General features: G+C 48.6%; 2 protein-coding genes across 4 annotated transcripts in view; both read right to left on the reverse strand.

Annotated features, from left to right (window-relative positions):
- The window catches only part of LOC148047228 (BOLA class I histocompatibility antigen, alpha chain BL3-6-like), a 94,731-nt gene that overhangs the window by 55,075 nt on the left and 15,536 nt on the right, over nt 1-24,120 (reverse strand). The gene's annotated exons all lie outside the window — the stretch shown is intronic.
- Nucleotides 486-16,644, reverse strand: LOC148047229 (BOLA class I histocompatibility antigen, alpha chain BL3-7-like). 3 transcript variants are annotated; one of them, XM_087711301.1, is made up of 9 exons: nt 16,491-16,644; nt 13,789-14,067; nt 10,495-10,770; nt 9,358-9,639; nt 6,101-6,199; nt 5,541-5,573; nt 4,790-4,822; nt 2,358-2,391; nt 486-1,351 (listed from the first exon to the last, which is right to left on the reverse strand). In XM_087711301.1, the coding sequence occupies exons 1-8, from the start codon at nt 16,558-16,560 to the stop codon at nt 2,372-2,374; spliced, it is 1,092 nt and encodes a 363-aa protein (XP_087567427.1). In that variant the 5' UTR covers nt 16,561-16,644; the 3' UTR covers nt 486-1,351; nt 2,358-2,371. The 3 variants fall into 3 exon arrangements, with proteins under 3 accessions (XP_087567427.1, XP_087567428.1, XP_087567429.1); XM_087711302.1 differs by having other exon boundaries at nt 486-1,698; XM_087711303.1 differs by lacking the exon at nt 4,790-4,822 and having other exon boundaries at nt 486-1,698.

The following is a 24,120-nucleotide window of genomic DNA, read 5'->3' on the forward strand; positions in this document are numbered from 1 at the left end:
AGCCCTCTCTAAGCGGTTTACAGAGTCAGCATATCACCCCCACAGTCTGGGTCCTCATTTTACCCACCTCGGAAGGATGGAAGGCTGAGTCAACCTTTGAGCCGGTGAGATTTGAACCGCCGAACTGCAGCTAACAGTCAGCTGAAGTGGCTGCAGTACTGCACTCTAACCACTGCGCCACCTCGGCTCTCGGATTTGAGGGAAAGCAGCCTCTGTTGCTGCCCCCACCAAGCCAAGACCAAATGGCCATTTTACAGAAGATCAGCTGATGATGTTGGAGAAACATCTGGACACAGGAACAAAATGGCTGCTTCCTCCCCAAAGGAACACACAGGAGCCCCCCCCCCCCAGTTCTTCCTCCTTCCAGGTTTTGCCTTTGTTCCTCCTCTTCCTGCCACTCAAAGTGAAATTGGGGTCTCTGATCAACAAGGGGGATAAAATCCCTCTTTCTTCAACCTCCCAAAACAGGCAGCAACTCAAGCCAGAAGGAAACAAAGGCATTATTTTATTTTATGCAAACTTACAATATATGTACAATTGTTAAGGAGGTAGCAATACAATCTGACTGTGCGATACATCTCATGTTCCAATTTTCTATAGCATGGAAATCCATAAATGACCATCTGGAAAAATTTAGTGTTTGAAAGCTACACTTGGTATATTATTTATCAAACTTTGGACAATCAAATATACAGTCAAGTTTAATTTTTTAAAAACTGAAATCTATTAATTACTTTAATGGCATAAATCTCAGAATGCACACTTCTTTTTTTTAAGAAACATTTTTTCCCCAAGATTCTATCATACATTATACCGGGGGTGTCAAAGTGCATCGAATTGTGGGGCGGATCGTGACGTATCACAACTTTTTTTCCTTTGGGGAGCTGGGGTGGGCGTGGCCTTTGAGTGACATATCTGGCCTGTGGGCCTCCCGTTTGACAGGCCTGCATTATACATACTATCTATTCTACAACTAATAGAAAAAAATAAAGAGGTGGAGAAAAACCTGACCTTTCAATCCGAGCAAGTATAATGAAGGTTAATAACTTAATCCTTCAAATAATAGCAGCAACTTTTCATCCTATTCCCCACTCCATTCTCCAGGAACCCTTCTCTAAAACCTGTCAATCAGCAGGAGCCCATTAAAGGTCACCAGAAATAACAACATGGTTGCTACAAGCTCCATTACAGAGCTACTACAAGCTATAGAAGGCAGTTTGGTCTAGTGGTGAAGGCACCAAGCTAGAAAGCGACTGTGAGTTCAAGTCCTGCCTGAGCCACGAAAGCCAGCTGGGTGACCTTGGGCCAGTCGCTCCCTCTCAGCCCAGATCACCTCACAGGGTTGTTGTCGCTGTGGGGAAAATAGGAGGAGGAAGGTGTGTTAGATATCTTCCATACTTTTGGTTGATGCGAATAAATAAAAAATAGAATATCAACCAATTTGAATCCTTTTGATTCCACAATTATAAACACATAAGATTTTCTTTCTTCTTCTATTCCTCAATGAAAATAACAATGGTTCAAAGACAAAAGCAATCATGAAAGACCCAAAATATATCCTGGTTCCTGTATGCTGGAAGGCCCTGAATGGCTCCTCCTGAGAGTCCGGCCTAATTCAGAAGGGAGGCCGATCGCCTCTCCTCTCTCCTGCTGGGACTGTCCACTCCTCTCTCCTCCTGCTGGGACTGTCTACTGGGGCTGCCAAGAGGAGGGGAAAAGCAGGCAGGGTCAGTCTGGGAGGGAGCCAAGAGGAAGGAGCACATAGTCCAGTTACTAGAGGGGGAGGGGCAGGGCTGGGACTGGATCCTGAGGTGGGTGAGAACCTGCCTCACAAGTTATGTAACACGTATCAATATCCCCCCCTCAGATACACAAATCCAGTTTTAGTCCAGAGACAAGTATAAATGGATCCTTATGTCCTCCAGAGAGTCCAGGTCTTCCCTTCAGCATCCGGAGGGAGGGATTCCCAGATGGGATGAAGGAGGGGAGAGAAGCCCCCTCTCCATCCGTGACTGGCAGGACCCTCAAGAAGCTCCTCCTCTGCCCCCTCCCTCCCTTTGCACTGAAGATACTCTGATCTCCTCCTTGCAGCTCTCTGAGGCTCCTGATCCAGGACAGTCAGATCCCGAGAGGGGCCTGGCCACAGTCTGGGCTTTCTGGATAGGAGTTTGGGGGCAGGCAGACCCCTCCCCAGAGCCCCAATGCCTCTCCCCCACATCCCTTCCTTCCCTTGCAATGTTTGAGAGGAACAGAAGAAGAATTTCCCAAAGTATCTTCATCATCGACTGGTCATTTGACTTGAAAGCTCTTCCTCCCTCTCCTCCCCCCCATGCAGCCCCCCACAAGGGGAAACTCACCTGGGAGGAGGCTGCTAAATGACCCGGCTGCTTCCTGCATTGGGGAGAAAGACACAGAGTGAGTCTCTGCCGTGTCTGGATCCTCTGAGGAGGACAAATCTCTCTCTTCTCCATTCAACCTCTGCAGCTGCAAGGTGGCGCAGTGGTTAAAATGCAGCACTGCAGGCTACTGCTAGATCAGCAGGTCAGCGGTTCAAATCTCACCGGCTCAGGGTTGACTCAGCCTTCCATCCTTCCGAGGTGGGTAAAATGAGGACCCAGATTGTTGGGGGCAATATGCTGACTCTCTGTAAACCGCTTAGAGAGGCCTGGAAGGCCTATGAAGCGGTATATAAGTCTACTGCTATTGCTATTGCTATTGCTATCTTCTCAGAGGATGTCAGATTATCTATCTATCTATCTATCTATCTATCTATCTATCTATCTATCTATCTATCTCATCTATCTATCTCATCTATCTATCATCTATCTATCTCTATCATCTATCTTATCTATCTATCATCTATCTATCATATCTATCTATCTATCATATCTATCTATCATATCTATCTATCTATCTATCTATCTATCTATCTATCTATCTATCTATCTATCAACGTCTTCTGTGTCACATATCTCACCAAGCTGACTGTAGGCAGCTTACAGTAAAATCTTGTGACCTCTAGGCTGGAATACTGCAATGTGCTCTACATGGGGCTGCCCTTGAGGAGCATCCGGCGACTTCAGCTAGTGCAGAACGCAGCCGCGCGAGTGATTGCGGGTGCACCCCGATTCACCCGCATAACACCTATCCTCCGCGAGCTGCGCTGGCTACCTGTCGATCTCCGGATGCGCTTCAAGGTGCTATTAATCACCCATAAAGCCCTACATGGCAGTGGATCTGGATACTTGAGAGACCGCCTTCTGCCAATTACATCCCTGCGACCGATAAGATCCCATAGATTAGGCCTCCTCCGTATCCCATCGGCCAGCCAGTGTCGGCTGGCAACTACAAGGAGGAGGGCCTTCTCAGCAGTAGCCCCGACCCTTTGGAACGAGCTCCCCGTGGAGATTCGTACCCTCTCCACCGTCCAAGCCTTCCGCATAGCCTTGAAGAACTGGCTCGCCCGTCAGGCCTGGGGATAAGGATAGTTACCCCTCCCGAATGATGAATGTATGTTGCTTACTATTTTATTATATGTTTCTATCTTAATGTCTGTATTCCCCCTTCCCGGTTTTGTGTGAGCCGCCCTGAGTCCCCTCAGGGAAAAGGGCGGCCTACAAATACTAATAAAATTCTAAATTCTAAATTCTAAATCCAATAAAATGCCATGTAGAATATTTAAAACGATAAATAAAAACCAGATTCCCCCATCACATTGAAATCTCCCAGAACTAGAATATCTGGGCAACTCCATGCCAGCCCTGAAAGGGCCTCCAACAGCTGAGGCAGGAGAGAGGCTGGTACAGGAGCAACAAGCCCAATTGTTCCCCTGAGCCCAGATTCAGAAAGAAAAATTCACAACCAGACATGTGAAGTGGGAGCCTCCTGAGTGCCAGAAGAGATTCTCCGATGACCCCTGTAACCCCACCAATCCTCCCTGGGGTCTCAGCTGGGATCCCAAACCCTGAACCCATCTGGGCACATCTCTGAGAATGGAACAATCCCCCCATCCAGAGTAAGCCAGGTCTCAGCTATGCCACCAGGAGTCTCTAACCACTGGGGATCATGGCATCAATGGTGGTTTCCCTATTTCCCCTGGTACAGGAGCAACAAGCCCAATTGTTCCCCTGAGCCCAGATTCAGAAAGAAAAATTCACAGCCAGACATGTGAGGTGGGAGCATCCTGAGTGCCAGAAGAGATTCTCAGATGACCACTGCACCCCACTTCCCCTGCCCCGGGGTATCTCTTGGCGCCAATCATTAAACTAGATGGGGACATCTCTGACAGTGCCCCCCCTCCCCCTTCCACAGTCATCCAGGTCTCAGCTATGCTGCCAGAGGAGTCTCTAACCACTGGGGATGATGGCCTCACAGGTTGTTTCCCCATTTCCCCTCAAAGAATGGAGGCTCTTTCCTCCAAAGGGGACCAAGGCTCCACCATGCAGACTCTGGGCTGCCTCCCCTGCCTGAATCCAACAGGGAGAGTTTCCCTTCTTCTCCTCTGCAGAATCAACCAGTGCAAGGAAAGTGGATTTTGTGACACCCAGCCGGCTTTCATGCCTAAGCAGAACTCAGAGTCTCTCCTGGAACCCTCTTCAGTAAGCCAAAGTGGGTGCAGTTATTCTTTTATCCCACCAGAAGCAGACTCAGAGGGAACCCAGGGAGGATGAATTAGGGGGAGGGCTTTAAAAAATGGCAGCCTCTCCCTCTTTTCATCCCCTCACCCCCCCCCCCAAAGTCTTGCAAAGGGTCAGAATGGCTCATGCAGCAGATGCTCCTTCCAACTTACCCTGGTTTGAATTGCTGGATCCTCTGTCACTTGCTGGAAAAGAAGGAAAGAAAAAGGGGATGAGGGAGGATGTCTGTCTGTCTTTCTGTGTCTCTTGGCTTATAGACGGAGAAGTTCAGCTCTTTCTGACTCCAGCTCCCTCCCTCCCTTTCTCTCTCGCACACAAATAAAGACACACAAATACACGAAGAGAGTTTGAACCAAACTGCTTTGGCTAAAAGGCATCAGAAAAAACTCTTAAAATTTGTATTTATATCACAGAAGGCCAGAAGGCAGAGCTGACCTAAAAAGATACAGATGGATCCAAAGTTTCGGTTCATAACCAGTTCTTACTTAGAGAGCCTTTGTGAAGTGGAGACCAAGAGGAGATCCAGCCGGCATCCCCCAAAGCTCCTTTTCCCTCAAAATGTCCCCTTTTCATCCCCAATTTTATGCAATTTCTCACTTGGCCAAGCCTTTCCTCTGGGCCTACTTGGGGAACAGAGCATGTCCTCAGTCAGAGGGACCTTCCACCAGCCGGGTCTTCTCATCTTCTTAAAGGTTCTTTCTCCCAGATGTTTCTCTTTGAGGACTCCACTTCCAAGAACAGCCTGGCTGTAATGAAAAGGGGGCCCATCTTCCCCAGCCTGGTTCTTAGCATGAAGAGGAAGATAGCACGCACAAACATAGATACACAGACCCTCTCAAGTAATGGTGTCCCTGGTCCCTGCTCTAAATTGGAGATTGCGTGTAAAGAGGGCAAATCACTCACTTGGTGCTGCATTGTAGTTGGTTTGACGTCTCTCTGGAAAGACAAAAAATAGTGAAAGCTCAAAAGAATCCACCAGAGATCATCCAAACTCTCCCTCTGTAGGAGGAAGAACCCCAGGAGATATTTCACAGACACTTTGTCCCATTTATAAAGACAGAAAGACCTTCAAAATACAAATGTATCTCCTGATTTGCCCCAAGAGAGACCTGCTGCCTCCGAGATGGATGGAGGGGAATTGGGGGAAGCAGAAGGAGCAGCTGGGAGGGGAGGAAGGTTTCCATGGAAATCCTTCTCTGCTGCTCTCTGACCAAAGCCTTTGAAAGGGACAAAGGAACTGGGATGCCTCTTCCCAACTCAGAAGGAGACAGGACTGCCCGAATCTCAGACTCAGCTGAATAGAGACTGGAGTCCCAGCAAGAGGCAGAGATCTCAGATGTTCCCCAAGAGGGCTGGCAAACAGGACAGAAGGAAGCCCAGAAGAAGCTCCCCAAAGAGAGAGACTTGGGGAGAAAAATCCCCATCTTCCTTCCATCAACCCCCTCCCCCAAAAAGATACTTACTGAAGAATACCAGGATCCCAGCAATCGCACAGGCCAGGACAAGGGCAGCCACAACGCAGCCAATGATGAGCCCCAGGTTGGATTTTGAATTGGATGGTTCTGAATGGGGAGAAAGAGCAGATGATTGAAGGAGAACCCCAAACAATCTTCCCAACCAGGGAAAAGACCTAAAGAAGTGAAAGCTGGAAATACCCCAAATTAAAAACTCCATGGGCTCATTTTTGGGTCCTTCTCAAAGTAACATGAAGGCGCCTTGCTATCCGTTGTTAGAGGACGTGTCCTCAGGATGCTGCCTTCTTCTCACACCAGCCCAGCATGAAGGCAACTGAATTCATCTTTGGCTTTTCCACTCAAAAACAGCCCTTTGCCACCTTCTGACTCATAGCAGCTTCCAAAACAAAAACTTCTCCAACACAATAAAACAAACATTTGTTAAACAAAAACATATTCCTCTCGGAGCAGTGGAGTTATGATCTTGGTCTGAGGGGAAATGAGATCATTCCCCTGTCGTGGTCAGACCACTACCTACTGAGGCTAGACTTCCGGAGGCCAAACCCCCACCGTAGGGAGGAGGAACCGACCAGGTGGTTCCGCCCCAGGCGACTGATGGACCCTGTTAGGTTCCAGACGGAGCTTGGGGTCATTCCAGATGCTCTCGCCCACAGTTCGGCGGAGACTATTGCTGCCGCCTGGCACTCGGCGGCATCGGAGTCTCTAGACCGAATTGCGCCACTACGGCCCCTCCGGGTCAGCAGCTCGCGGAGACCCCCTTGGTTCACCGAGGAGCTCCGCGAGATAAAGCGCCGGAGGAGACGCCTAGAGCACCGGTGGAGATCCGATAGGTCCGTATCGAACCGAGCATTGTTGACAGCCTGCACCAAGGAGTATATTTGGGCATTGAGAACTGCCAAAAGATCACACATTGCCTCCTTGGTAGCGTCCGCCGAGTCTCGCCCAGCCGCCCTGTTTAGGATAACCCGCTCCCTCCTAAATAGGAGGGAGACGGGGAACCCCATACAGGGAAAGGCTGAGGAATATAGTCAGTTCTTGGCGGACAAAATTGCTCGGTTTCGATCGGAACTGGACTCCACCCCTGCAGATCCAGCCGGGACACAGGGGAATAACTTGGTAGACCATCTCTGGGTTGAGTTTCAGGATGTTGCCTCTGGGGATGTGGACAAGGCTATGCGAGCTGTGAGTTCCTCCACCTGCATACTGGACCCGTGTCCCTCTTGGCTGACTGCCAACAGCAGAGAGGTGACACGAGGCTGGATCCAGGCGGTTGTTACCGCCTCTCTTCGGGAGGGACACCTCCCCACCGCACTTAAGGCGGCGGTGGTGAGGCCCCTCCTGAAGAAACCGTCCTTGGATCCAGCAGTTCTTAACAACTATCGTCCAGTCTCCAACCTCCCCTTTCTGGGGAAGGTTGTTGAGAAGGTGGTGGCCTTACAGCTTCAGCGTACCTTGGAGGAAGCTAACTATCTTGACCCCTTCCAGTCTGGCTTCAGGCCCGGTTACAGCACTGAAACCGCTTTGGTCGCATTGACCGATGATCTCTGGAGAGCCAGAGATGGAGGCTATGCGTCCATCCTGGTTCTCCTTGACCTCTCAGCGGCTTTCGATACCATCGACCATGGTATCCTTCTGCGACGACTGCGGGAGGTGGGGGTGGGCGGCACTGTTTTACAGTGGTTCTCCTCCTACCTCTCGGACAGGTCGCAGTCGGTGTTGGTGGGGAGGGAGAGATCGTCCCCGAGGCCCCTAACCTATGGGGTGCCGCAGGGCTCGGTTCTGTCCCCCCTACTATTTAACATATACATGAAACCGCTGGGCGAGATCATTCGGAGGCACGGGATTAAGTACCATCAATATGCGGACGATACGCAGTTGTATCTGTCCGCCCCGTGCCAACTCAATGAAGCGGTGGACGTGATGAACCGGGGCCTTGAGGCTGTTAAAGACTGGATGAGAGCTAACAAACTGGTACTCAACCCGGAAAAGACCGAATGGCTGTTGTGTTTCCCTCCCAAAAATTTGGTTAACGTTCCATCAATCAGGCTGGGGGGGCAAAATTTATCCCCCTCAGATAGGGTCCGCAACTTGGGAGTCCTCCTGGACCCACAGCTGAGTTTTGACCACCATTTGTCGGCTGTGACCAGGGGGGCATTTGCCCAGGTTCGCCTGGTGCGCCAGTTGCGGCCCTACCTGAACCGGGAGGCTCTCACAACAGTCACTCGAGCCCTTGTGATCTCTAGGCTGGAATACTGCAATGTGCTCTACATGGGGCTGCCCTTGAAGAGCATCCGGCGACTTCAGCTAGTCCAGAACGCGGCCGCGCGAGTGATCATGGGCGCACCACGGTTCGCCCATATAACACCAATCCTCCGTGAGCTGCGCTGGCTACCTGTTGATCGTCGGGTGCACTTCAAGGTCTTACTCACCACCTATAAAGCGCTCCATGGTAGTGGATCTGACTATTTGAGAGACCGCCTCCTGCCAATTACCTCCCTGCGTCCCATCAGATCGCACAGGGTAGGCCTCCTCCGAATTCCATCCGCCAGTCAGTGCCGACTGGCGACTACGCGGAGGAGAGCCTTCTCAGTTGCAGCTCCGACATTATGGAACAACCTCCCCGTGGAGATCCGTACCCTCACCACAGTCCAGGCCTTCCGCACAGCCCTCAAGAACTGGCTATCCCGTCAGGCCTGGGGATAGGATTACTCTCACCCCGCCCGAATGTTGAGTGAATGTTGTGTTTTTATGACCAATTTCCTTTAATCACGTTTCTTTTCTTTTTAAGTCTTGTCTTGCACTCCCTTCCCTTTATTGTTGTAAGCCGCCCTGAGTCCCCTCAGGGAAAAGGGCGGCATATAAATTTGCAATAAAACATAAAACATAAAACATAAAAACATTTTTGTTCTTTTTATAGGCTGCCCCAATAAGTCATGACTCTGAGTGGAATTGGGCAGCTCTGTATGCTTTTTACTTCAGTTTCCGTGTTTGTATTTAATTATTTGAAGTAAAATAGGGAATTTCATCAGGATCGGCCAAGTATTGGGATGGGATTCTGTCCTTTCCATCACCCGAAGTCAGTTCTACGGTCTGGTCCCTGCAGCTTCTCCAGCCTCAAACACTGGAAGGATCAATGGATGAAAGCTCAGCTATGCTCACATCTGGACACATCTGGGTCAGATTTCTCTCCCACCACCCTCCAGCCTGCCAGAGAGCCCAGCCTTCCCCTCCCTGCAGCCTCTCACCCTTCAGCTCCAAGTCCAGAGGCTCCTGCAGGCCGTCATGCTCCACGTGGCACCGATAGCGGCTCCTCTCTTTGGGGTCGATCCGGATGCTGAGCCAGTAGTGGTAGGTCCCATCCGCAGTGGGGGCCAGAAACCCATGGAAGGTCTCTTCCAGCCATACCTCCCCATCCCTCCTCCAGGAGGCATCGATCTCCTTGGGGTAGAAGCCATCCATGCGGCAGATGTGCGTCTCCATCCCATCCTCCACATCTGCCCGGCTGCTCACTGTCACCTTTGGGGTTTCTGCAGAAACGGAACCCCCAGAATTAACTCTGAGCCCCTCCGGAGCCTGGAAGGTGGATGGGAAACTTGGAGGGGTAGAAAAATCTCCCCCCACTTAGTTTTAAGCCAAAAGATTCACATTCCACACTTGCAGCCTCTCCAAGAGTTTTAGGAATTATCCAGATCTGGAAAAGGCTCAACCAGAAGAACTCCTGATTTTGAGTCCTTCCCAGGGACTCAGCCTGAAAAACCTCCGGAAGCCAATTGAGGCTCCAAGGAAATTCCTCTCTGGCTGCTTTGAACTCTGAGTGATCTTGGGCTGCTCCCTTCAGGGGAGGGAAAGTGGAGATGGTCTTTTAAGGTCCCTTTCAAGACAACAACACAGAAGATTCTCCCTACTTTTTGCCTCCTCTTCTGCTCTCCTGAATCTGAGGCTGCTCCAGGCCTCTTTCCAAGGGACACAACCCCAATTTGAAGAGGAAGAGAGATCAAAGGGAATCTCACAAGGATCAACTGGGAAAAGAGATTTTGTCTCTCAATAGGGGGGGGGCAGAGAGAGGTTGAGGCCAATGGAAGAGAGAGAGGGTCCTCCCCAGGCAGGGAGGGGCTGTGGGCAATCATCAGTGTGTGTGGGTGGGTGGGATTCTCCCATTGATCCTAATCTCATCCAGCTGATCCTGGAGGGATGAAGGATCCCAGGGGGGAGGGGGAGGCCTAGGGGAAAGGGGGGGGTCTAGATGCAAGAGGGGCTAGAAGAGGAGGAGGGGGATTCCCACCAGGGCAACCAGGCTAAAGACCAGGGACCCAAAGGGGCTGAATGTGTACAAGAGATCCAGCCATAAAGGAGGAAAGTACAGCCGGGATCCACATGCTCACCTGTCCTCTGCAGTGTCTCATTCCCATTGGAAAACTGCTTCTCCAGCCACTCAATGCAGATTTCCTCCAGGTAGGACTTCCAGTATGGATTATATCCTGGAATAGCGTCCCATTTCCTCTTGGTGATCTGGGCCTGGGGGTCGGGAGCCACCCAGGTGAGGAGCTCCTTGTCGAAGGTGAGGAAGGTCCTCCCTTCGTAGCCATACTGCCAAAATCCTCCTTTGCTCCCGTCTCCTCGGAGCTCACAGCCAACCATCCACTGCAATGTGTGAAGGCCTGAAAGACAGACAGGAGGATGGTTTGGGGAGTCCTGAAGATACAGAGACCCCCTCCCTGCAGTGACCTTGACACAGGCACTGACACCCCCTCATTTCCTCCCAAGCATTCAAGGGAAAGAAGTCCCCATCAGCAATTGCCCTTTTCCCTTCCCTCGACCAGCATCCCTGCATTTCCCCCCCAGGATGGAGCCCCTGAATCTCTCCAGGAAAAGGGAATCTGGAAAAGCCAGCAGAGGATCCCAAGGGAGATTGAGAAAAGAAGGAGTCGCAAAGAAATGGAATAATAATAACTATTATATTATTATTATTATAATAACTTATATTATTATTATTATTATTATTATTATTATTATTATTATTATTATTATTATTATATTATTATTATATTATTAAATGGAAGGACAGAGAACCTTCCATCTTTCCTTCTTCCATTCCTCTGCAGGGGAGACTCTTGGGGGGGGGGGAGGAAGGGATCCCAGAGAGGGAACAGTTGCCTGAACCTGCAGCTGCAAAGAGGGAATGAGAATCTTGTGGCCTCAAAGAGGATCTGCTGGATCTGGAAAAAGCTTGCAGGGATCCCTGTGACCATAAATCATGCTCTGTGTTCACAAATAGCACCAGGTCACAAGGGCTGTTCGCACTTTGGTCTAACCAGAAGCAAACCATGGTCTAGTGCAATGTGGGAATGAAGTCTTAAAGGGCCCAAAGGAATATTTCCCTCAGCAACAGCAGCAAGTGGCCCAGTCTGACCTGGAGACCCAAAGGGTTATTGACCTTTGAAATGAAGTTTGAAGGCCCTGGAGAAGATATTTCGACTTCAAGTGAAGAGATTCTTGGATTTAAAAGAAAACCAAAAGGAAATCCTGAATTGTTTCTACTCCTGTGTGGGCTTGAGAGGGAGGAAGGACGCCAGGAACCCTCGAATCTAAGGGAAATCCACCTGGAAGTAGAGTTGAACTAAACTGACCAGTCCTCTCCTTTCCTCTCCACACCCAGGAATGACAGGTGAGGGGATCCTTTCTCTGCATCTTCTGCTCAGCAAGAGAACTTCCCTTTGGAGGAAGAGGAAGATCCTCGGGAGATCCAGTCTGATCCTTCCCTCGAGAGGAGATTCCCTGATCTCCCCATGGGAAAAATAGTCCTGGATTTCTGTCCAAGAAGAATCTCCTGCCATTCACAGGAAAGCACTAAATATTTGGCTGCAGTTTTCAACTTCTGAGAACAAATTCTGTCATTTCAGAAGCATCCAAAGCTAAGACAGAATTTGTCTTCTTTCCCTTGAAGATGAAATGTGCTCTTATCTCAGGTTTGGCACAGAATTGAATATTTGTGCAGCAAAAAGAAAGCACAGGGATCACATTGAAAAGGCAAGTTGCGTTTGTGATGTTTAATGTAAGAAAACCATTAATGCATCTCTACAGGTCTCCGCATGAAACAATTCTGGCCCATCTCTGAGCCTGGATGTTCAGGGGGTTTCCTGACATCTGAAAAATAGTTCAAGGGATCCTCCAGGGTCAAAAGCTTAAGAAAGGAGGCTTTAGAGAGGCTAAAATATATTTATGTTTACAACTGCTGTGAACTTATAAACTTTCTTCCCTCTCCTTTCCTTATGTTACTTTCTATTAGTTTTTATCTTTTTGTTGAACAGTTTTAGTAAAAATCAGATAGAAAATTTAAAAGGCCGACAGGACGTCAGGGATCATTAAAACAGTATTGAAAACACAGGAGAGGCAAATGTCACACAGCCTCTCCATGAATCAAGGCAGAGCAACCACATCTGGAGTATTGGGAGCAGTTGTGGTCCAAAGGCCTCCGAAAGGAGAGGAGGGAGCCAGGGAAGGTCCAGAGGAGGCGACCAAGGCGATGGGAGGGGGGAAGCAGCCTCCCTGGGAGGGAAGGTTGGGACCTTGGGGGCTCTTTAGCCTGGAAAGGAGGCTCCCCTCCCCTCCGGCCGCTCTCCTTCCTCCTTCCTACACCAGGGGGAGCCCTCTGGGCCCAGCTCTGATCCCCTGGGAGGCCAGCAGGGGGCCTGGAGGGATCTGGGGGGATCCTGGGGGATCAGGGGCAGGACTGGCAGGGCTCTTGGGAGGAAAGGAGGGGAAATGGGGGATGTTTGTGGAGAAGGTTTTCCTCAGCCAAAAGGAGCCTTTTTCCTTCCATCCCTTTTCCTAAATGAGGTTCCTTGGAGGCGAATCTTCTCCCCCCAAAGGTGGGAGAAGAAGGGGGGGCTGTGCTGAAGAAAGAGCCCCCCACATCCAGGGCAGCCCCTCCAAGAGGGCAGGGCAGGAGTTCAGCCTGAGGGACCAAGGAGGGGAAGCCAGGAAGGCTCTGAGGGACTCAGGAAGGGCCCCAAATGGAGGCTTCTTCCTCTCCTCTCTTTCCCCCTCAAGACCATTGGGAGGATCCTGGACCTCTGATCCCCCCCCTCCAAGAGCCCCCACCCCATTTGGGCCTCTCCTTCCAACTGGAGGATGAGGAGAAGCTCCTGGCATTTGGGCCCCCCTCATTGCCCCCAAAAATGGGGAGAGGGAAAGGGATCTAGTCTCCCCAGGTGGATCTGCACCAGATCCCTCATTTCTCTGGGCTGGAAACAGAGAGAAGGAGGAGGATCTGCTTCCCCCAGGATCTCCTTAGGACCCACCTGCCCTTTTTTCAGGGAGGGGAGAGGCCTGTGATCCCCTTCCTCCCCCACAGCAGGAGATCCACCCAGGACCCTCCAACTGTCATGGGGGGAGGGGAGATTTCGGTCTCTTTTTACCTCAGTTTATATCAACATCCAGAAAGAGAGATGGAGAAATTGAAACACGTTTCCATTAACTGCAATTGGCAGAAATCGTCAGCAATGGAGACAAGGACAATCTTATATTGATTAAAGAAAAGAATAAACATATATAAAAAAGGCTTTTCAAAAGGTGTGGAGGGAGCCTTTCCCTTTGAAGGGACCCTCCTTTCTCCCCCCTCTGGTTCCTGGGAGGGGATTATGGGGGCTGGAGGAGGCACCAGACCCATCACTCACCTTCGCTCTGATTGTAGCGACTCCTCAGAGTCTCCAGGTGGTCTCTGGACATCTCCTCTTGGCCACGAAGTATCTCGGTGTTTCTGTCCCAGTACTGGGGGTTGTCCTTCCCCAACTTCTCCATCCAGGAGGCTCGAGGCTGCTCCCTCCGGCTGTGGCTGTCGTAGTGAACGAAGACCTGATCGTCCACGTACCCCACAAAGACAAAGTGGGGCTGCTGCCCCTGACTGGGGTCCAAGATGGAGGTGTAGAAATACTTCATGGAGTGGGAGGAGGCGCCTGGAAGGGAGACAGAAGAGAAGAGTTAGGGGGCTTCAGTCAAGGACCCGGATCTCATGGAGGCTCCCATCTGAGGCTCTGCGGAGGAAGAAGGAAGAGGAGGAGGAAGAAGAGAGCTGGGGGAGGAGGAGGAAGGGGGGAAAGGAAGGGGGGGAGATGGGGGGAGAGGAGGCAGGAGGGGGAATGAGGGAGCGACTGAGAGGGAAAGAAGAAGCTTCTGGGGGGCCTGAAGGGTTGGAGGGCAGGGAAGGTGGGGGGTGAGAGAGGAGGGGAAGGTCGGGTCCCCCAAACTTCACCTGCCCCAATTGTGTCCTCCCCTCTTCCAGCAAGGCCTCCTTCAAACCCCCTTCTGGATTGCTCAGTCTCTGCCCCAAGGAGGCTGCAGTGGCCCCGCAGGTAAAAGAGGGGATTCCACCCCCAGAAGCTCAAAAGCAGCAGGAAACCCCACCTGGTCACCCCAACTTTCCATTGACATCACTGGGGGCCAAAGTGGCTGGTTAAAAGCTGCAGATGTTATAAAATGGGGGAGGGGGAATCTGGGTGAGACCAGAGGCCAATGTGAACCCTCACCCTAACCTCAATATGGGGAGGCAAAGAGGGCAGAGAAGGGAGCAGCAATGAAGCCACGTAGCCTCCCAAATCTTCCTCCTGTCCCTCTCCCACCGCCCTGGACAATCCCCCTCCCCTCCCAGAGTTCAGCCATCTGAGCAGGAATCGGCCTTGAACCCAGGACTCCGAGGGGATCCCCCTCCTTCCACAGGGAATCTCACTGGGATTATCCCAAGATTTCTTCATCTCAGCAACCCAGTTAGGGCCCCGGAACCATCATTCCCGGAGGCTTTTCCTCTGAATCTCCCCCTTCCCTTTCCCCAGAAGCTGCTCTGACCCTTGTCCTCCTCTGGGGCTCATCCTGCACTTTGTCAGCCCAAAGAAAGGCAGAAATGCCCCTCAGCCTCCTCGGGAGGGGATTGGGATCCTGCTCTCCAACCCTTCACAGGATCAGAGACTCTCAACGCAAAGGCCTAAATCAGAGTTTCTCAGCCATTTGGACTTCAATTCCCAGAATTCCCCTCATTCCCAGAAATCCATGGGCCTCTCCACCCTGCCCCCACCCCCCCTGTCCCCCCTGAGGCTGCTTGAGTTCCTGCTGAGACCAACCATGGGGGGTGGGGGGTGGGGGGGGCTCAGCTGGGAAGAGACTCTAAGGCTGCCCACTGAACAGAAAAACAACAACTTCTAACCAGGTTACAAGAATAAAAAGAAAATAAAATGAATAAAATGCAGCTGGGAAATCTGTTAAACTGGAAAATCCCCAAGGCCCCTTTTTGGTCTTCATTCTGAAATCTCTTCAGATGAGAAATTCTTTCACCAAAGATTTGAAAGATCATTTTCAGGATCCTTCATGGGACTTATTTGGGCAGAACACTTACAAACGTTACTAATTTAATGACTGCAGTGATTCACTGTGGCAAGAATGGTCATAAAATGGGTCAAAATTCACATAATAAATGTCTCCGTTAGCAACATAAATTCTGGGCCAATTGTGACCTCAACTCCCAGAATTCCCCTCATCCCAGAAGCCCCTGGGGCCTCCCCTCCCTGGCCCCACCCCCTGCCCCCACTCAGGCTTCTTGGGGGTCCCTGCTGAGACCAATCATGTTGGGTGAGGGGGGGGGCTCAGCTGGGATCCTCTCCCTAAATTCAGTCTCTGTGAGGAGGGTCCTGTCGCCTTTAAACCCTCTGCGGAATCCAAGATAAACATACAAAATCATTTCAGTTTCTGACATGCAAAGTCCTGATCCAGGAACATCAAAGATTTTTTAGCAGAAAAAAAAAGGGAAAACCAGGAAGGAGGAATCTTTAGGAAGATGATTTAAGAAGCGCTCCTCTCCAGACTCTCATCCGGCTGCATTCACAGGACAATCTGAGCCCGGATCGGTCCACTGCAGCAGCCTCTGCCAAGACACGGAACCAATTTCTCCCAACACCAGAAGCCGCCAAGAGCCGCGAATCACCGCTAAAGGCAGGGAAGAGGACCCAGGCGGAGGGGTTGGGCGAAGGCAGCCAGGAAGGTTGTGAACTGACCTGATCACCTGCAAACGCCGCTTTCCCACAATCTCCGCTTTGGGGGAGGGAAAGGACTGAGCTTGGGGGCGCCCAGATAGACTTGACGGAGGTCTGGAGGGGCCACCCTTGTCCTGTCCCCAGAGGGGCCCTCCTGGGGAAGTGGGGGGGGGGGGAGGCAGCAGAGTCCCATCCAGGCTTTGGGACCTAATCTCAAAATGGCCAAAGTGGGGAGGGGGAGCGGACTAGAAAGAGGACCGAAGCAGGATTCTATTTCTGGGAATAAACCTTTGGGGGGGAGGAGAGAGAAAAAGTCCCTGGAAGAAAAAGGGGCTGAAAAAGGCCCCAAAGAGACTCACCAACGGAGCTCTCCCACTGGGCGATCGCCAGCAGCACCAGGAGCCAGAGGGGCGCAGAGCTCACGGCCATCTTAAGCTGCGATCCTCAACCAGCCTCCCCCATCTCGAAGTTGCAGGCAAATGGAGACTCACCCCAGCCGATCAACAACGCAACAATCCAGAGGAAGCTGGCGATTGGCCAAGCTCAACCAATTGAAAAAAAAGTACCCTCTTGTCGTCATTGTTGCTAGGCAGACGTCCAGGCGCAACCGGTCAGAGAGGAGGGCAAGGCAAAGCGAAAGTTCCACCAGGAAATCCCCTTCCAGGCATTCCGCCTCTTGGGGGGAGGGGGGGGACTGGGGGGCTGGAAGAGAGGAGGCTTGAAACTACCTAACTTAAAACTATATTATGATGCAGTGGCACTATCTGTAATTAGTGATTGGACTCATTTAACTAATGATAGAATATTGAATATTGAGGGACACGAGCTGGTATATGGTTGGCATGCTTACCCGTTATTCAACAAAAAACTGGATAAGAAGTTTAAAAGTCATATTTTAAGAAATGCTTTACTGCGGGTCTGGAAAAAATACCAATATAAATTAAATGACAAGATACCCATGTGGGCAATTCCTAGACACACAATTGAAAATATGAATACAGCACAAAAACAGGATAGAATTACTTACAGACAGCTTCTTACCTCGGAAAGTGGGGGTACTACAATTAAAATCTTTAGAGGTATTAAAAGAGGAGAAGGTAGTTCAAACATGGTTCCAGTATGGGCAATTACAGGCTAGGTGGAAAATAGATCAAAAAATTGGTTTTATTCAAGTTGAGGATAATCTGTTTAAACAAATAAGAGATCAAAGCTTAATGCATATAAAGAGGATATATAATGTATTAATACAGATGGATTCAGAAACAGAATTAGTTAAAGATTGTATGATAAAGTGGGCTCAAAACATTGAAGAACTAATAATGCTGGATACATGGGAAAGAATCTGGGTAAGAAATGTGAAATTTACACGAGCTCAAAATCTGAGAGAAAATTTTTATAAGATGTTCTATAGATGGCATTTAGATCCTAAAAAGCTGGCTTCTATGTATCCGAACTTACAGCCTAAATGTTGGAGATGTGGTTCTCTCGATGCTACACATTTTCATATATGGTGGACCTGGCAAAAGGTTAAGGCATTTTGGACAAAAATATGGTGGATTATGCAAAATATCTCTAAAAGAAGGATAAAGTTTACTCCTCAGTTATTTTTACTAGGTATAAGTACTGACTTTACAGTGGTAGAGACTAACTTGATTCTGCATCTAATAACGGTGGCGCAATACTGGAAGAAGGAAGACTTGCCTACAACTCAAGAATGGACATTGAAAGTTACAAACTTAGCCGAGATGGCTAATATATCGGCATATCTTAAAGATCATTCAAATGAGAGATATAAACAAGACTGGAAAAAATGGATTGACTATATACAAAACAAATATGGGACTAAGAAATTCCAGATAGCCTCTGCTTAAGATCAGGAATGATTTAAACTGTTCAAAGTTAGTGTAGCAAGAAGAAGCTAAGATCAATGTAGAGATGTTATTAACCCTTTTTTTTATTTCTGTTTTCTCAATATATTTTAGACTGTGTTTGTTAAAAATCTATACCGTGTACGGGCTCTGGGAAGTCAGGGGTAGAGAGGGTGGGAGAGAGGATGGGAGGGAGGGTGAGAAGGAAGGGAGGGAGTGGATCGGGAGAGAGGAGTGGTAGAGGGGGAGGGGAAGTAGGGTAGAGGGGGATGATGGAGGGAAGATAGAAAGTTGGAGGGGGGTGGAAGAAAGAGGTGTACGGAGAGTGGAAGAGGTATATTGGGTTTCTATTTTGGGGGGTACTGTTGACAAGAGGAATCGCTGTGATTATTGTTTAATGTTGTATGGCTCCGGCTATGCACAGTATATATGTGAGTGTATGAAAATGAAAAAATGGAAAATAAAAACCTTTTTCATGGTCAAAAAAAAAAAAGGAGAAGGAAACCCCACTTAGTCACCCTAACTTTCAAAAAATTCTCACCCCACTGAGGACCAACGTGGATGGTTAATCAGTAAAGATTTGAGGGGAGATTTAAAAGGGGGGGGGAGATCCAGGAGGGACCAGAGGTCATCAGACCCAAACCACTAGCCTAGGAGATGTGGGCAGTCAAAGGGGGAGCGAAGGGAGCAGCAATGAAGCCACACAGCCCCTCCCCCAATCTTCCTTCTCACCTGCCAGCTGGGAAACCCCCTCCTGTCTCACAGTTCTGAGTAGGAATTGGCTTTGAACGCAGGACTCAGTGAAGCTCACCCCAGTGGTGGGTTCCGGATCTTGTTGCAACCGGTACACTGCAACAGGGCCGGGCGTCCACCACGTGCGTGTGTGCTCTGCACGCATGCTCACCCACCACCGCCGCTGCTCCAGCTGCTCAGCGGAGCGTTGCACAGGTGACATACGCTCCGTACGCATGCGCAAATGGCCCGGTTGGGTCAAATATAGATAAGGGGGGCAGGTGGGCCCTCCGGAGCACCTGAGTAGTGGAAATGGGTGTTGAACCTTCAATTACAGGTAGTTCTCCACTTATGACCACAATTGAGCCCAAAATTTCAGCTGTTAAATGAGACATTGGTTAAGTGAGTTTTGCCTTATTTTATAGATATAGAATATAGATATAGGGGATACAGACTTCTTTATTGGCCAAGTGTGATTGGACACAAGGAATTTGTCTTTGGCGCAGATGCTCTCAGTGTACATAAAAAGACAAGATACATTCGTCAAGAATTATAAGGTGCAAAACTTAATGATAGTCACAGGGTACAAATAAGCCATCAGGAAACAATCAATATCAATTGTAAGGATACAAGCAACAAAGTTACGACCTTTTTTTGCCACGGTCGTTAAGCAAATTGTGCGGTTGATAAGTTAGGCAACTAAGGGAACCTGGCTTCCCCACTGGCGTTGTTCGTCAGAAGGTCGCAAAAGGGGATCACTTGACCCTGGGACACGGCAACGGTCATAAGTATGAACTGGTTGCCAAGCGTCTGAGTTTTGACCACCTGATCACAGTGGATGCTGCGAAGGTTGTAACGGTGAAAAACAGTCGCAAATCCCTTTTTTTGATGCCGTTGTTAACTTTGAATGGTCACTAGTTGAGGACTACCTGTATAGATGACCTCTTTGACAACACACCCGATTCAAACCAGGGGTCCTCGGTAGATTTTGCTGTCTTCAAAAGAATGCTTGATTACTTATTAGTAAAGTAAAAGATCCCCTCGCACATATGTGCTAGTCGTTCCCGACTCTAGGGGGCAGCGCTCATCTCTGTTTCAAAGCCAAAGAGCCAGCGCTGTCCGAAGACGTTTCCGTGGTCATGTGGCCGGCATGACTCAACGCCAAAGGGCCACTAAGCGCTGTTACCTTCCCACCAAAGATGGTTCCTATTTTTCTATTTGCATTTTTATGTACTTTCGAACTGCTAGGTTGGCATAAACTGGGACAAGAAATGGGAGCTCGCTCTGTTATGCGGAGCTAACGGATTCAAACCACCGAACTGCTGACCTTTCTGACCGACCTCTGACTATCACTAAGGGTTGTATCTTATGATTCTTGATGAATGTTTTTTTTCTTTTTATGTACACAGAGAGAGCATCTGCACCAAAGACAAATCCCTTGTGTGTCCAATCACACTTGGCCAAGAAAGAATTCCAATCTAATCTAATCTAATCTCCCTTATTTTTCATTTCTGCCTTTCTTTGGGCTGACAAAGTGCAGGATGAGCCCCAGAGGAGGACAAGCGTCAGAGCAGCTTCTGGGGAAAGTGAAGGGGAAGATTCAGAGGAAATCTGGTGCATTGCAACGTGAGCAGATAATATGGATCTAAATGCTTATTTGAAGAGATGTACAGTAAATATATTTATTGATTTTACCAATCTGATATGACACTCTGGTCGCAAACCGACTCTGAGCTTCTCACACCAACCATACATCAAATTAAATCAGAAAATAGAGCCAAACAGCAAAAAGAATTACAGAATGAAATCAAATATTGGAATATTTTGTGCCAGTGAATTCTCACAAGATTGTGATGCTGGGGAGGGAAGGGAAAATGGGGGGCAGCTTCTCCTCTGTGCTCCTTACATTCTGGTGAGAGGGGAGTTCCCTGAGGAGAGGCTCCAGGTTGAATCTGAAAGATGAGGAGACTAAACTTCTGGTCCAGGTGACCGACCCAAAGTGGATGATGCCACATTCTCCTGAGACACATGTACTTGTCTTCATTTGGGTGGCTTTTATTGTTTTCCAGACTGCAAAACCTTTGGGGCCAAACTGTATTGCAGAGCTGGAGAAACACTTTTCAGTGGGAATCTGAGGGAGCTTCTATCTAGAGCGTCGAAGGAACCCAGGATTTTCTCTGGATCACTGCTTCCTTTTCCAGATCCAGCAGTCTGTGAAGAGTGGAGGCCGGACAGTGCTGGTGATTGCTCACCTGATGCAGAACGCAGACAAGATTGTGGTGCTGGAAGGAGGGGAGGTTGTGGAGAAGGGGACTCACATGGAGCTGATGGGCCGGAGAGGCCCCTACTACAGACTGGTGGAAAGGACCCAGGCGGAGGGACTTCTGGAGTTGCAAGGGGGAGGTCAGCCATAGGATCCACTGCTTTTGTAGAGGCCAAATGAACAATCGGCTGGGGAGATGTTTCCAAGCCACTGTCTTCTTTAGTAAAGGCACCAATGAATGCACCGGTTTTTCCTTTGCTCAAATTTGGCCTGTGAGAACCTTTTACAGAACCCTCCCCTTTTACTACAGGCTTTAATATTGATCTCCGGCACAGCTTGACTTCCTCTTTGTTTTGTTAACTAAAGTACTTCCGCGATTCCTTCTAGTGCTTGTAAATCTGGATTTGGATGGAAGTCCCACGGATGGGTCTCCTTTAGCAGAGTTAGAGAATTGCCATGAAATTGTTGCACCCTTCAAATTTCTCCTACGCAAGTGATATTTCTGTGGAAAACAGGAAAATGGCTTTTAGTTCAATGGAAAAAGGCAGTGAAAAAAATTAATTGTATGTTTCTATATTTGTATTAATAAATTGCAACAGTAAAAGGGTTGAAGGAATATATTTGTCTCCCTCCTGTTCTTTGCTGCACTTCTTCAAAATGAGCCTCTTCTTGTTTTGAGCTTCTCTTGAAGGGAACTTTTCCCTTCCTCCATTTTGCACGCTTTCTATAGCTCCAGTGCCAATTGTTCAGAATCAACAGAAGAACAGGGTTGGAAGGGAACCTGGAGGTCTTCTAGTCCACCCCCTGCTCAAGCAGGAGGCCCCTATAGCAGTGATGGGGAACTTTTTAAAGACCGAGGGCCCAAACTGCAACCCAAAATCCACTCATTTATCCCAAAGTGCCAACACAGCAATTTGACCTGAATACTGAGGTTTTACTATCTAAAATAATGATAAACAAGGCAGAGTTCAGCTAATTGTTCTAAGGAAAACATGATAAATGCACTTTTAGGCCCCTTCGTTTTTTTTCTGCTTTTGAAATATGTTTAACAATAATAAAACTTTTGTAATATCAACTTTTTTTCTTTCTCTCTCTCTTCCCCCCTATTTCCTTCCCTCCCTCTTTTCCCCCTTTCTCTCCCTCTCTCTTTCCTACCTCTCTTTCTTTCTTTCTCTCTCTTTCCCTCTGTCCCTCTCTGTCTTTCCCCTCTCTTCCTCTCCCTTTCTGTCTTTCTCTCCCCCTCTCTCTTCCCCGCTTCCCCTCCCTCTTTCTGTCTTTCCACCCTCTTTCCCTCCCTCTCTTCCCACCTTTCCCTTTCTCTTCCTTTTTGTCTCTCTCTTCCCCTCCCTTCCTCTCTGTCTATTTCTCTCCCTTTCCTTCCCCCTCCCTCTTTCCCTCCCTCCCTCTCTTTCCCTCTCTATCTCTTTCTGTCTTTTCTCTCTCTCTCGTTGAACTGGTAGGATCCCATCCCTGGGTATAGGCAATCTCACTTAACAACCAAAATTGGAACTGGCAACTCGGTTTTTAAACAAAGCAGTCTGTCAACAGTCCAAATAGCAAACCCCCCAAAAAGGAACTCTCAGGGTCCTTGAATTCCCAAAAGTAAAACTTTATTGAATTCACCATCTGGGAACTGAAGAAGCAAAACCAGCTCTGGTTTTCCCTTGCTCAATTAAACAATAGATTCCCTTCTCCCAGCCCTCAGGTGTTCGCGTTGTCCCATTGTAAAGCTTTTGTTATGGGAAAAGTCCACTTCCCCAGCAAACACCTGCAGTAGTGACCTTGGCGTTTTGCAAGTTCTCACCCTCCGAGGAGGCATCTTGGCAACATAATGAAAGGCGAGAGGGGGGACTTCCTGGGAGGAGCCTGCTGATGGTGGCAGCTTAAAATTAGCTGCCTCCGAATTCCTGGTTACGTACCTGTTTAGATGATCACCCATCTGACGTCTTAACAGGTTTTCTTATCCTTCAGGCAAGAAGGGAAGAAGAATAGTTTTGCTGGCAAATGCCCTTTGATTTTTGCAGCTTTTGTGCCTGCAGAGAGAGAGGGGCCAGCCCAGAGCAGAATGGCGTCCGTGCTGGGAACTTCAAACTGCCTTGTGCGGTACAAAGTAGGTCTCCCCCACTCAGTTCAAAGCTTTGATTGATTTGATCTTATCGCGAGCTGAATCCGTTTGCGTGGACATTAATTGTTTATCAAGATTTTAGCTTCTTTTTTTTCCTCTGAAAATCTATTTACTTAGAGGCTTTTAAAATGGCGCCGAGCAGGCTGGATTCTCCGGTAATAATGATGACTTTTTGTTAAATGCTACAGAACTCTAAAATTTCAATGGAGCGTCCTTATCACTTGTTTTACAATTGGCCAGCTGAAGCCTTCTAATTAGTTTCATTTTTACAAGACTTCCATTCTCTCATTAATCTTGCTTATCTGGAATTTAAATGGTGATGAATCTGCTGAACTGTCTTGTTACAATGCTTACTCACTGAAAGTTTTGCCAAGCCTCAAATTTCAAAGTAAAGGGAGAAATTCAGCGTCTTTACTTATAGCTGCGTAGTCAGGCAGCAGAGTTTTATTAATTGCTGGAAGATAAATTTTGGAATGGCCTCAAAACCAAATCCTAATTTGAAATCGTCGCCCTCTATTCCCAGGGGCACATCCCCAGTGCCTGGCACAAGGTTACAGCCTTGGCTCCCTACGCCCCCTGCTGGGGATTTGTTAACGAAAGAATTCTTCTTGAGTGAATTAAGTGTGGCTCTTAACGCACAGACAATTAAAATGGAAGATAAACTTAGAGATCTTAAAGAGGAGATAAAACAGGAGAGAAAAGAGGAGAGAAAAGAGGAGAGAAAAGAGGAGAGAAAAGAGGAAATAAAAGAAATAAAATAGGAAATTAAAGGTGAAATAAAAGAACTTAAACAGGAGTTGTATGAGAAAATTTTGTGACATTCATGCCTAAGGCAGGACTAGAACTCAAAGTTTCACCTGTTGCCCTCACAACTAAGCCAAAGTTTAAATAATACTTAATAATTTAAATAATATTTAAATAATAAGCCAATTATTATTCCACCAGAAGAAGACTCAGAGGGAACCCAGGGAGGATGAATTAGGGGGGCCTTTAAAAAGTGG

The sequence above is a fragment of the Thamnophis sirtalis genome, unplaced genomic scaffold (assembly GCF_051295495.1).
Source record: "Thamnophis sirtalis isolate CommonGarterSnake01/CBP01778 unplaced genomic scaffold, rThaSir2_p1.2 scaffold_3, whole genome shotgun sequence".
Classification (NCBI taxonomy): Eukaryota; Metazoa; Chordata; class Lepidosauria; order Squamata; family Natricidae; genus Thamnophis; species Thamnophis sirtalis.